The sequence below is a fragment of the Moschus berezovskii genome, chromosome 21, assembly GCF_049115385.1.
Source record: "Moschus berezovskii isolate FMDL1 chromosome 21, NW_MosBer_1.0, whole genome shotgun sequence".
Taxonomy (NCBI): Eukaryota; Metazoa; Chordata; class Mammalia; order Artiodactyla; family Moschidae; genus Moschus; species Moschus berezovskii.
Window position 1 is genome coordinate 40,757,999 of NC_142480.1, and position 13,015 is coordinate 40,771,013.

Here is a 13,015-nt window from a genome sequence, read left to right on the forward strand (position 1 = left end):
CTTCTCCTCCCGCCCCCAATCCTTCCCAGCATCAGAGTCTTCCAGTGAGTCAACTCGTTGCATGAGGTGTCCAAAGTATTGGAGTTTCAGCTTTAGCATCAGTCTTTCCAATAAACACCCAGGATTGATCTCCTTTAGAATGGACTGGTTGGATCTCCATGCAGTCCAAGGGACTCTCAAGAGTCTTCTCCAGCACCACAGTTCAAAAGCATCAATTCTTTGGTGATCAGCTTTCTTCACAGTCCAACTTTCACATCCATACATGACCACTGGAAAAACCATAGCCTTGACTAGACGGACCTTGGTTGGCAAAGTAATGTCTCTGCTTTTTAATATGCTATCTAGGTTGGTCATAACTTTCCTTCCAAGGAGTAAGCGTCTTTTAATTTCATGGCTGCAGTGATTCTGGAGCCCAGAAAAATAAAGTCTGACACTGTTTCCACGGTTTCCCCATCTATTCCCCATGAAGTGATGGGACCAGACGCCATGATCTTTGTTTTCTGAATGTTGAGCTTCAAGCCAACCTTTTCACTCTCCTCTTTCACTTTCATCAAGAGGCTTTTGAGTTCCTCTTCACTTCATAAGGGTGGTGTCATCTGCATATCTGAGGTTATTGATATTTCTCCCAGCAATCTTGATTCCAGCTTGTGCTTCTTCCAGCCCAGCGTTCCTCAGATGTACTCTGCATAGAAGTTAAATAAGCAGGGTGACAATATACAACCTAGACGTACTCCTTTTCCTATTTGGAACCAGTCTGTTGTTTCATGTCCAGTTCTAACTGTTGCTTTCAGTTCAGTTCAGTTCAGTTCAGTCGCTCAGTTGTGTCCGACTCTTTGCGACCCCATGAATCACAGCACGCCAGGCCTCCTTGTCCATTACCAATTCCCGGAGTTCACTCAAACTCATGTCTATCAAGTTACTGACCTGCATACAGGTTTCTCAGGAGGCAGGTCAGGTGGTCTGGTATTCCCATCTCTTTCAGAATTTTCCACAATTTATTGTGATCCACACAGTCAAAGGCTTTGGCATAGTCAATGAAGCAGATGCTATTCTAGAACTCTCTTGCTTTTTTGATGATGCAGTGCATGTTGGCAATTTGATCTCTGGTTCCTCTGCCTTTTCTAAAACCTGCTTGAACATCTGGAAGTTCACGGTTCACGTATTGCTGAAGCCTGGCTTGGAGCATTTTAAGCATGACTTTACTAGCATGTGAGACAAGCACAATTGTGTGGTAGTTTGAGCATTCTTTGGCATTGCCTTTCTTTGGGATTGGAATGAAGACTGACCTTTTCCAGTCCTGTGGCCACTGCTGAGTTTTCCAAATTTGCTAGCATATTGACTGCAGCACTTTCACAGCACCATCCTTCAGGATTTGAAATAGCTCAACTGGAATTCCATCACCTTCACTAGTTTTATTCGTAGTGATGCTTTCTAAGGCCCACTTGACTTCACATTCCAAGATGTCTGGCTCTAGGTCAGTGATCACACCATCGTGATTACCTTGGTCATGAAGATCTTTTTTGTACAGTTCTTCTGTGTATTCTTTTCTTTTTTTTTCATGTTACAAAAAAACTAACTTTCAGATTTATTTTTGTAACTTTTCAAACAAACAACATACTCCTTGGGGAAAGGTGAGGGGTTGAGAAGACAGGCCCTGGGTAAAAATGATTACGACAGCACCTGGAGTTGAGAGCCCTACCTAGGAGAGCAGCCTGGGCACGGCTGCCACCTCCGAGGCCCGCTGCCGCCTGAGGCTGGGCAGACCAGTTCGCGCGCCCCGCCGAGCTGCTATAGATCCAAGTCATAAAAATCTTCCAGCTCATCGTGAAACAAGTCCCACTCATCTTCAGAGTCTGTCAGGTCGTCGTCCCCACCTGCAGCCAAAAGCATAAGCAACATCTCACCCAGCTCAAAGGTGACAACCTCCTCTTCGTCGTCAAAAGGGTTGCCATTCTCTCGTTCCTCAATGAGCTCCCATAAGTGGTTCCTTCGTTGGGCCCTGCGTCCGCTTGGTGTTCCCACTTTCTGTCTCTGTGGCTCCTCTCTACGGCCGTCAGGGTACGCATGCTTGTAAAAACAGTTCCCTCCAAATGGGCAGCTCCCACGGCCTTCATCAAAATACCTGCACGGCTTGTTGCTCATTGCCTCCTTGTATTTCTGAATGAGTTTCTGCTTCTCTTCTTTCTCCTCCACCCAGTACTCACTTGGAATGACAAAGTTAGATGTGATCCGGCATTCTGGGCAGGACTTTATGATCTCGCTCTCAAATTGCTTAGCACTCCTCCACTTGCGAATACACTTGAGACAGTAGGTGCGGTTGCAGTTGGAGAGGATCCCGAAGCGGCGCTCGCTGGGGTCGGCTTTCTCATAGACCACCTCCATGCAGATGCCGCACACCATGTCCTTGCTCCGCTGCACCGCGAACGAGAGCTCCATGTCCTTCTCGTGGGCCTCGATGCAGGATTTTATATGCTGTGACCTCTGGGCAGCATCCGCGGGATGGAGGACCTGCAGCCCGCACATGTCACACGCGTCTCCGTGCAGATACGTGCAGTTCTCTCCGTAGTGGCACTCCCCCACTGCAGCATAGGGGCAGAGCTGCTTCTTAGTCTCCGCTGCACTTTGCTCCTTCTCCACGTCCTCCTTGGTCACTGAGCCCTGCAGGGGGGCTTCAGCGGAGGAAGGGGCAGTCCGGCCACAGTAGGGCTGCCCCGGAACAAACTCGATGGCATTCACCCAGTCTTCTGAACCAGCTCCTACAGTTGCAAAGTTTGAATTTCTTGACTCAGCTTCGCCCATATTCATATCAACAGTCGGTCCAACTGATGAGAGACTCGAGGAAGCAGCAAGGGATGACTTTGCAGTTAGATCTGTAGCAGTTGCTTCTTCCTGTTTCAGTGGCTTGCTATGTTCATATCTGCAGCGGTCTCCATAAATACAGTACCCTCGCTGAAAATACTTGCACACTACACCATATGGACTGTCAGAGAGGTCGTGTGAGTAGCGACAGTTATCTCCTTCCTTACAAACCCCATGCATGAAATACCTGCAGGTGACCTGCTTGGTCCAGCCGCTGCCGCTGCCGCCGCCGCCGCCGTCACTGCCGCCTCCCCCGCCCCCCGGCCCCGGGGACAGCGCGGTGGCGGCGGGGATAGGGGTGGGGGAGGCCGCCGCCGCTCCTGCTCCTGATGGTGTGGCTTTTGTTCTGGGAGCTGCAGCCTCCGCCAATACTGTTTATCCCACACAGCAATGGCGCCGGAACTTCCGGGATCACATAATTCCGGTCCGGCCGCGGCGAGAAGGCGGCCCGGCGACGGGCGGGGAAGGGAAGGACACTGAGGCGCCCGCTTGCTCCCCTCGGCCCCGGCGTCCCGTCGACCCTTCTGTGTATTCTTGCCACCTCTTCTTAATATCTTCTGCTTCTGATTGGTCCCTACCATTTCTATCCTTTATCAAGCCCATCTTTGCATGAAATGTTCCCTTGGTATCTCTAATTTTCTTGAAGAGATCTCTTGTCTTTCCTATTCTGTTGTTTTCCTCTATTTTTTGCATTGATCGCTGAGGAAGGCTTTGTTATCTCTCCTTGCTATTCTTTGGAACTCTGCATTCAGATGCTTATATCTTTCGTTTTCTCCTTTACTTTTCGCTTCTCTTCTTACACTTCTACGAATTTTTATTTACCCTCTGAACAGTTTTTGTGTGTGTGGTGCACTACTGCTAACTATATACACATTGCTGTACAACAAATCTGTAGAACTTTTTCACCTTGCATGACTGAAACCCTGTACCCATTGAGCAACAACTCTCCATTTCTTCCTCCTCATAGGCCTTTAGCAACCACCATTCTATTTTCTCTTTCCATGAATTTGATTAATTTAGATACCCAAGTGAAATCAAGGAATATTTGTCTTTTTTGATTGGTTCCCTTCACTTAGCATAATGTTCTCAAGGCCCATCCCTGATGTGGCATATGACAGAATTTAATTCTTAAGGCTGAAAAATATTCCATATTGTGATGTGGGTATAATATGTATATATTTTATATATAATCTGTATGTTTATCCACCAGTGAACTGTGAGGTTGCTTCCCCATCTTGCCAATTGTGAATAATGCTGCAATTACCATAGATGTGCATATATTTATTCAAGATCTCATTTTCAATATTTTATAAATATATACTCAGGAGTTGGATTGCTAGGTAATATAGCAGTTCTAATATTCAGAGGAAACTCCATACTGTTTTCTATAAAGGTTGCAACATTTTACATTTCCAATGATAAGTGTATTAGTGTGTACGTTTCTCCATATCCTTACCAAACTTGCTATTTTTCTTTTCATACTGGCCATCACAAAATATATGAGATAATATCCATTGTGCTTTTATTCCGTATTTCCCTCAGTTCAGTTCAGTTGCTTAGTCGTGTCCGACTCTCTGCGACCCCATGAATCACAGCACGCCAGGCCTCCCTGTCCATCACCAAATCCCGGAGTTCACTCAAACTCATGTCCATCGAGTCGGTGATGCCATCCAGCCATCTCATTCTCTGTCGTCCCCGTCTTCTCCCGCCCCCAATTCTCACAGCATCAGAGTCTTTTCCAGTGAGACAACTCGTCGCATGAGGTGGCCAAAGTATTGGAGTTTCAGCTTTAGCATTAGTCCTTCCAATGAACACCCAGGATTGATCTCCCTTAGAATGGACTGGTTGGATCTCCTTGCAGTCCAAGGAACTCTCAAGAGTCTTCTCCAGCACCACAGTTCAAAAGCATCAATTCTTCGGTGATCAGCTTTCTTCACAGTCCAACTCTCACATCCATACATGACCACTGGAAAAACCATAGCCTTGACTACACGGACCTTGGTTGGCAAAGTAATGTCTCTGTTTTTTAATATTCTATCTAGGTTGGTCACAATTTTCCTTCCAAGGAGTAAGCATCTTTTAATTTCATGGCTGTAATCACCATCTGCAGTGATTTTGGAGGCCCAAAAAATAAAGTTTGACATTGTTTCCCCATCTATTTCCCATGAAGCGATGGGACCAGATGCCATGATTTTTGATTTCTGAATCTTGAGCTTCAAGCCAACCTTTTCACTCACCTCTTTCACTTTCATCAAGAGGCTTTTGAGTTCCTCTTCACTTTCTGCCATAAGGGTGGTGTCATCTGCATATCTGAGGTTATTGATATTTCTCCTGGCAATCTTGATTCCAGCTTGTGCTTCTTCCAGCCCAGCGTTCCTCATGATGTACTCTGCATATAAGTTAAATAAGCAGGGTGACAATATACAACCTTGACGTACTCCTTTTCCTATTTGGAACCAGTCTGTTGTTCCAAGTACAGTTCTAACTGTTGCTTCCTGACCTGCATACAGGTTTGTCAAGAGGCAGGTCAGGTGGTCTGGGATTCCCATCTCTTTCAGAATTTTCCACAGTTTATTGTGATCCACACAGTCAAAGGCTTTGGCATAGTCAATGAAGCAGAAATAGATGGTTTTCTGGAACTCTCTTGCTTTCTCCATGATCCAGCAGATGTTGACAATTTGGTCTCTTGTTCCTCTGCCTTTTCTAAAACCTGCTTGAACATCTGGAAGTTCATGGTTCACATATTGCTGAAGCCTGGCTTGGAGAAGTTTGAGCATGACTTTACTAGCGTGTGAGATGAGTGCAATTGTGCGGTAGTTTGAGCATTCTTTGGCATTGCCTTTCTTTGGGATTGGAATGAAGACTGACCTTTTCCAGTCCTGTGGCCACTGCTGAGTTTTCCAAATTTGCTAGCATATTGAGTGCAGCACTTTCACAGCATCATCTTTCAGGATTTCAAATAGCTCAATTGGAATTCCATCACCTCCACTAGCTTTGTTTGTAGTGATGCTCTCTAAGGCCCACTTGTCTTCACATTCCAAGATGTCTGGCTCCAGGTGAGTGATCACACCATCGTGATTATCTTGGTCGTGAAGATCTTTTTTGTACAGTTCTTCTGTGTATTCTTGCCACCTCTTCTTAATATCTTCTGCTTCTGTTAGGTCCATACCATTTCTGTTCTTTATCGAGCTCATCTTTGCATGAAATGTTCCCTTGATATCTCTAATTTTCTTGAAGAGATCTCTTGTTTTAGTGAGCATCTTTTCATATGTTTGTTGGCTATTTGTGTATCTTCTTTGGAGAAATGTCTATTTAATTCCTTCTCCCACTGTGTTAATCAGCTCAGGCTGCCATAAGAAAACAGACCACGTGGCTTATACTGCAAAAATTAGTTCCCTTACAATTCTGGAGCATGGCAGTTTCATACCAGGGTGCCATTATGGTTAATCAAGTTCTCTTCCTGGCTTATAGGCAGCCTTGATAGAGGTATGTGCTTATTAACCCCTTATCAGATACGTATTTTACAAATATTTTCTACCATCCTTTTCACTCTGTTCATTGTATCCTTTGCTGCACAGATGTTTTAAGTTTAATGAGTTCCATCTGTCTTAATTTTACTTTGTTATTAATAAATGTGCACTTGGTATCATATTTAAGAAATCATTACCGATTAAATTCATGACGTTTCACCCTTGTTTTCTTCTAAGAGTCTTATCATTTCAAGTCTTAGGTTTTTGAGTTGATTTTTCTACATAATGTAAGAGCTTCATTATTTGCAGGTGGATATTTTGTTTCCCAGTGCCATTCATTACAGGGATTAGCTTTCCTCATTGTCTTGACACCTTCGATGAAGATCATTAGATCATGTATCCAAGAGTTTATTTCTGTTTACTTCTAGCTATCTCTTCCATTCTACTGATTGATAAGTCTGTCTTTATGCCAGTGGGCTTCCCCGATGGCTCAGCAGGTGGAGAATTCACCTTCAAAGCAGGAGACACAGGTTCAATCCGTGAGTTAGGATGATCCTCTGGAGAAGGAAATGGCAACCCACTCCAGTATTCCTGTCTGAAAAATACCATGGACAAAGAAGCCTGATGGGCTACCGTCCAAAAGGTCACAAAGAGTTGGACACAACTGAGCAACTTAGCACCCACTTTATGCCACTACTACACTCTTCTGATTACTGAACCTTTGTAATATGTTCTGAAATCAGCAGCCTCCAGTTTTGCTGTTCTTTCTAAGATTGTTCTGGTTTTCTGGGGGTCCTCTGAGATTCCATATTAACTGTAGGATGGATTTTTCTATATCTGAAAAAAAAATCCATTGGGATTTTTATAGGAATTGCATTGAATCTTTAAATTTCTTTGGATAGTATGAACAGCTTAATAATATTAAGTCTCCAAATCCATAGACATGGGATGCCTTTCTATTTACTTGTGTCAGATTTCTTTCAGCAATACTTTGTAGTTTTCAATGTGTAAGCCTTTCATCTCCTTAAGTTTCAGTTCAGTTCAGTTCAGTCACTCAGTCGTGTCCAACTCTTTGCGACCCCATGAATCACAGCACACCAGGCCTCCCTGTCCATCACCAACTCCCGGAGTTCACTCAAACTCATGTCCACAGAGTCGGTGATGCCATCCAGCCATCTCATTCTCTGTTGTCCCCTTCTCCTCCTGCCCCCAATCCCCCCCAGCATCAGAGTGTTTTCCAGTGAGTCAACTCGTTGCATGAGGTGGCCAAAGTATTAGAGTTTCAGCTTTGGCATCAGTCCTTCAATGAACACCCCAGACTGATCTCCTTTAGAATGGACTGGTTGGATCTCCTTGCAGTCCAAGGGATTCTCGAGTCTTCTCCAACACCGCAGTTCAAAAGCATCAATTCTTCAGCGCTCAGCTTTCTTCACAGTCCAACTCTCACATCCATACATGACCACTGGAAAAACCATAGCCTTGACTAGACGGACCTTTGTTGGCAAAGTAATGTCTCTGATTTTTAATATGCTATCTAGGTTGGTCATAACTTTCCTTCCAAGTTTACTCCTAATTATTTCATCTTTTTGATGCTATTATAAATAAGATTGTTGGGACTTCCCTGGTGGTCCAGTGGTTAAAACTCCACACTCCCAATGCAGAGCACCTGGGTTCAATCCCTGGTCACGGAACTAGATCCCACATGCCACAACTAAAGACCCCACATGTTACAATGAAGATCTGGCACAAATAAATAAATAAAAATAATTTTTTTTTAAATTTAAACTTAGCTCTTGACTATAGCTTTAAAAAATTTTTAAAAAAATAGGACTGTTTGCTTATTTTCTATTTTGGAATGGTCAGTGAACAATGAATTTTCCATTCAAATATGCATGGAAAGATATTTGAATGTTGATTTTGTACCCTGCAACTTTCTGTGCAAGTTTTTTTGTGGAATTTTAAAGATTTTTCTACACATAAAGTCATGTCCTCTGTGACCAGATGTAATTTTATTTCTTTCTTTCCAAATTGGAAGCATTTCATTTCCTTTTCTAATCTAATGCCCTGGCTAGTGTTGCTAATATTATGTTGAACAGAAGTGTTGAGTATGGGCATCCTTGCCTTTTTTATTGATCTAAGAAGTTTCCAGCTTTTCACTGATGAATATGATGTTAGAGGTAGACTCTTCAGATATGACTTTTATTATATTGTAGTCACTTCCTTCTATTCCTACTTTGTTGAGTATTTTTGTCATGACAAGCTAGTAAATTTATTAAATACTTTCTGAACATCAGATGAAGCACAGATGAAATTTTGTCTTTTTTTTTTTTTAAGAAAAATTATGTGATGCTCCTAATCGAAGCATAGTAGTTGATGGTACAGAAATCACTTACTATTCCTCCTTTGGTAATCCTTGTCCTTGTCACTCTCTGGCTCAGAATTCTGTGTTCTTAATTAGAATGCCCAGAGTTTGGAAACATTTACCAACCAAAACACTGCTTCTCATCATTTTTTAGGTAAACCATCTTGGATGATCTTCAGAATGAAGCATAGTAAACACCAGAAGGTGAGTATTTCCCAAATCCTGTTGACAAGAAAATCCTCCTCATGGATCCAATCACAGGTAAGAATAGGAGAATATACAGAGATCCTAGAGACTGCTGCCTTCCTGTGCTGTGTCTTTAGCAAAATGTCTGATATCATCACCATTTTTATAGTTAGTAAGAATAGCAAGAATAATTGGCTGTCTCTTGTTACATTATTTTCACAGTATTTCAAACTTTAAGCATTTTAACTGAATAAACTTACTTAAACCTTACAACCAACCTTGATAGTATATTAAAAAGCAGAGACATTACTTTGCCAACAAAGGTCCGTCTAGTCAAGGCTATGGTTTTTCCCGTGGTCATGTATGGATGTGAGAGTTGGACTGTGAAGAAAGCTGATCGCCAAAGAATTGTTGCTTTTGAACTGTGGTGTTGGAGAAGACTCTTGAGAGTCCCTTGGACTGCAAGGAGATCCAACCAGTCCATTCTAGAGGAGATCAATCCTGGGTGTTCTTTGGAAGGACTGATGCTAAAGCTGAAACTGCAATACTTTGGCCACCTCATGCGACGAGTTGACTCAATGGAAAAGACTCTCTGATGCTCGGAAAGGTTGGGGGTGGGAGGAGAAGGGGACAACCGAGAATGAGATGGCTGGATGGTATCACCGACTCTGTGGACATGAGTTTGAGTGAACTCCGGGAGTTGATGATGGACAGGGAGGCCTGGTGTGCTGTGATTCACGGGGTCGCGGAGAGTTGGACACGACTGAGCGACTGAACTGAACTGAAACCTTACAACAATCCTACAGTGCTTATTGGTAGGTACTATAACTATTACCATTTATACATCAAGAAATTGTGGTAAAGAAATGTTTGATTATATGCCTGAGATCACAGTATCACTGGTAGTGTATGCAATCTAATCCAAAGCACTTTCTCTAAACCCCTTACAAGCTGCTTAAAACTTCCATAAATCTATAAGATTTACTCTGTCTTATTCATACATCTTTATATCATTCATTTGAGGGATGGCTTCAACCTCAGTTCTTTTGTGCTGTACTAAAGTGAGGTATATACTAAGATATCCCACTAAGGGAAACTTACAGAAACATAGCGAAATTTATAGAGCAAATTGTCCAAGATGAAGGAGGAGATAGGATCTCCAACCTCAAAGCCTCCTACTCCAGTAAGAAAGAGGAATCAACTCCCAACTCTGACAAGCCTCAGATTTTATGACTGAAAAACAACATGTAAGAAAATAACTGAAGGGACTTCACATAGGTAGAAGTAGAAACTTATCACCTGGAACTGATTTCAAATGCTCATTCTTGTAGGAGGACATAACAGCTCCTTCCTCTGAGCTCTGATTAGGCAACTCTTATACATGGGAATTGTCAGGGGAGTGTAGTCTCCTCGGTTCTGTCTCAACAAAAAATTTGAAGCGACAGACATTAAAGCCCTCAGCTTGTCACAGCTCTCAGACAGACCATGTTATAGCTCTCGGATCTCGAACAGACTGTGTTATAGCTCTTGGACAGATCAGTGTTACAGCTCAGTTTTATTTAGAAAATAACAGGAAAATACATCCACGAGGCATGAGGCCATGCCGACCCAAAAACGCGAAGAGGAGAGAGAAAGAATGAGAGTGTGGGGGAGAGAAAAACCCCCGGGCCTTTGGCTCCTCTTTTTATATGTTTTCTTCCTCTCCCTGGGCCTGCCCTATGTAAATTGGGCTAGCCAGGAGTACTGTTTGTTCTACCCGAGGTCCTCACTCCAGTCCTTGGATCTTCCTTTGTTCTGTTTTCATGGGCTTTTCCCTTCCTTGTCTTTTAGCCACCACCATTCTGGACTCCTTTTCCTTATTCTACCTACCTAACATTACCCCCTCAAGAGATGGGAGGCCCAATTCTTTGGGAATAGGGGCGTTGAGGTCTTTCTGGCTACTTCCTGCTGAACTGGGACAGCGAGGGGTATTGGGCCTCCCTCTCTTGCTAGTCTCAGGCCTCAGAGTCCTTATAGCGGTGTCCATCTAAGGGTGAGTGATATTTTCCATGGTCAGTTGTAGTTTCACGTATCTTTGTTGAACTGGCACTGCATGTTGTAGCTTATTGACCTGGGCAGAGACAAAACAGGTTAGACAGTTGACATCACATGGAACAATCATAATCAGCATCAATATGGTATAACAAGGACTAGTAGGGGCATTAGCCAATTCCACATTCCCATTGCCAGGATGGGTCAAGTCCCTTCTTCTTCAGGGATCAGAAGATCTATCTCCTGTCTGTTTTGGAGTACAACCCATAGCAAGCTGTGTTGGCTCTTTAGAGTTGTCCTGAGAAATCCTATCCCCAGAAGCTAGATTTCGGGGGTGTTCATTAGAATGGCACTCATTTATAGTTCTGAATAGGTATCTGAGATCTCCCAGGGGCTCACAGGTGTATTGAGTGTCCTCTTCTGTTTTCTTCCACAGCTTGACTCATGAGTAGTGAATCCAGGAGTCATGTCTTGGTACCTTCACTGCTGTGGGGGTAGAAAGTATTACAGGGTAGGGGCCCTTCCATGTGGGCTGGAGTTGAGCCTTTGGGGACCCATCTTTCCAGACCTTAATTAGGATTTGAGTCCTTGAAGCATATAGCAGTGACTCCTTAGAATCTTTTGGGTCTTGGTTCACACCCCACAAGCATATATCCTGTTGGAATTGCCCAATGGCCATGGTATAAGACTGGGGGGTCTGAGCCTCTGGATCTAGGAAGAGGTCATTGACATAAACAAAAGGTCTCCCACATAGCATCTCATAAGGACTAAGACCAACCTGTTCCTTAGTGGCAATATGGGTGTGGAGGAGAGCTATTGGTAAATAAATAGCTTCCATCCCAGGGAGGTCTCCTGGGTTATCTTTTTTATCACCGATTTTAAGAATTGGTTGGCTCTTTCTACTTTTCCTGAAGACTGGGGCCTCCAGGCACAATGGAGATTGTAAGTAATGCCCAATGCTTTAGAGACCGCTTGGGTGACCTTAGAAGTAAATGATGTCCCACTGTCACTTTGTAATGACCTGGGCAGATCAAATCGCAGAATGATTTCATAGAGCATTTTTTTTTACCACCTCCTCAGCCTTCTCAGTCCAGGTAGGAAAGCCTTCAATCCATCCTGTGAATATATCTATCATGACTAATAGGTATTTATACCCTTGAGAAACTGGCATCTGAGTGAAGTCCATCTGCCAGTCCTCTGCTGGGTAGGCCCCACGTCATTGGATGGGCTGGGCCAGCTGGGGTCTTTGAGCTCCTTGGGGGTTGTTTAACTGGCAAGTGGGACAAGAGAAGACCACTTGCCTTATAGTTGTTTGGAAGCCTGTTCCTCTGAAGGACCTTTCTAGTAATCTTTGGAGGGCCTTTTCCCTTAAATGAGTGGTGGCATGTAAGAGTTAACCAACTTCCCTTGGAGGTTTCCAGGCAGAAAAAGGAGTCCTTCCTTTTGCAACCAGCCCATATGATCTTTTTGAAAGTCCTCACTCTTAGCTTTAAGAGTCTCACCTTCAGTATATGAAGGAGTTTCTGGCAAATTAGTCTGTGAAACTAAGGTGGCAACCTCTATTAAGTCATTGTTCTGTAATGCTGCTCTCTTAGCTGCCTGATCAGCTGCTTGGTTCCCTCGTGCCACTTCTGTGCTCCCTTTTTGGTGTCCTTTACAGCGGGAGACTGAAACCGCAGTGGGCAGATGGACTGCCTCCAAGAGTCTAAGAATTTGATCACCATATCTGATTGGGGACCCTCCGGTGGTCAAGTGGCCCCTTTCTTTCCAAATAGCAGCATGTGCATGTAGCCCCAGAAAGGGATACTTGGAGTCAGTGTAAATGGCTACTCTTTTTCCTTTTCCCAGCTCTAAAGCTCGAGTCAGGGCTATGAGCTCAGCTGATTGGGCTGAAGTATCTGGTGGCAGAGGCTTAGCCTCTATGATCTCAAAATTGGAGACTACTGCATATCCAGCTGTTCTTTTTCCATCCAAGACAAAGCTGCTTCATCCGGCTCTTCTTTTTCCATCCAAGACAAAGCTGCTTCCATCAGTGTACCACATTTCCTCAGGGTTGGTCAGACAAAACTCTCGGGGTTTTGTCCAGTGGTCTAAGGTTTCTAGGCAA

General features: G+C 43.8%; 2 protein-coding genes across 2 annotated transcripts in view; one reads left to right on the forward strand and one right to left on the reverse strand.

The window, feature by feature from the left end:
* LOC129550068 (histone-lysine N-methyltransferase PRDM9-like) overlaps positions 1–13,015 on the forward strand; it is a 29,673-nt gene that overhangs the window by 3,478 nt on the left and 13,180 nt on the right. The window contains 1 exon segment of the mRNA XM_088829713.1: positions 8,846–8,895. Coding sequence (XP_088685839.1) covers positions 8,846–8,895 — 50 coding nt within the window.
* Positions 1,760–3,271, reverse strand: LOC129550390 (E3 ubiquitin-protein ligase makorin-1). The gene has a single exon (XM_055417996.2). The coding sequence runs from the start codon at positions 3,037–3,039 to the stop codon at positions 1,789–1,791; it is 1,251 nt and encodes a 416-aa protein (XP_055273971.1). The 5' UTR covers positions 3,040–3,271; the 3' UTR covers positions 1,760–1,788.

Coding starts and splice junctions, on each gene's coding strand:
- LOC129550390 (XM_055417996.2), bottom strand. CDS start 3,039: ATGCATGGGGTTTGTAAGGAAGGAGATAACTGTCGCTACTCACACGAC.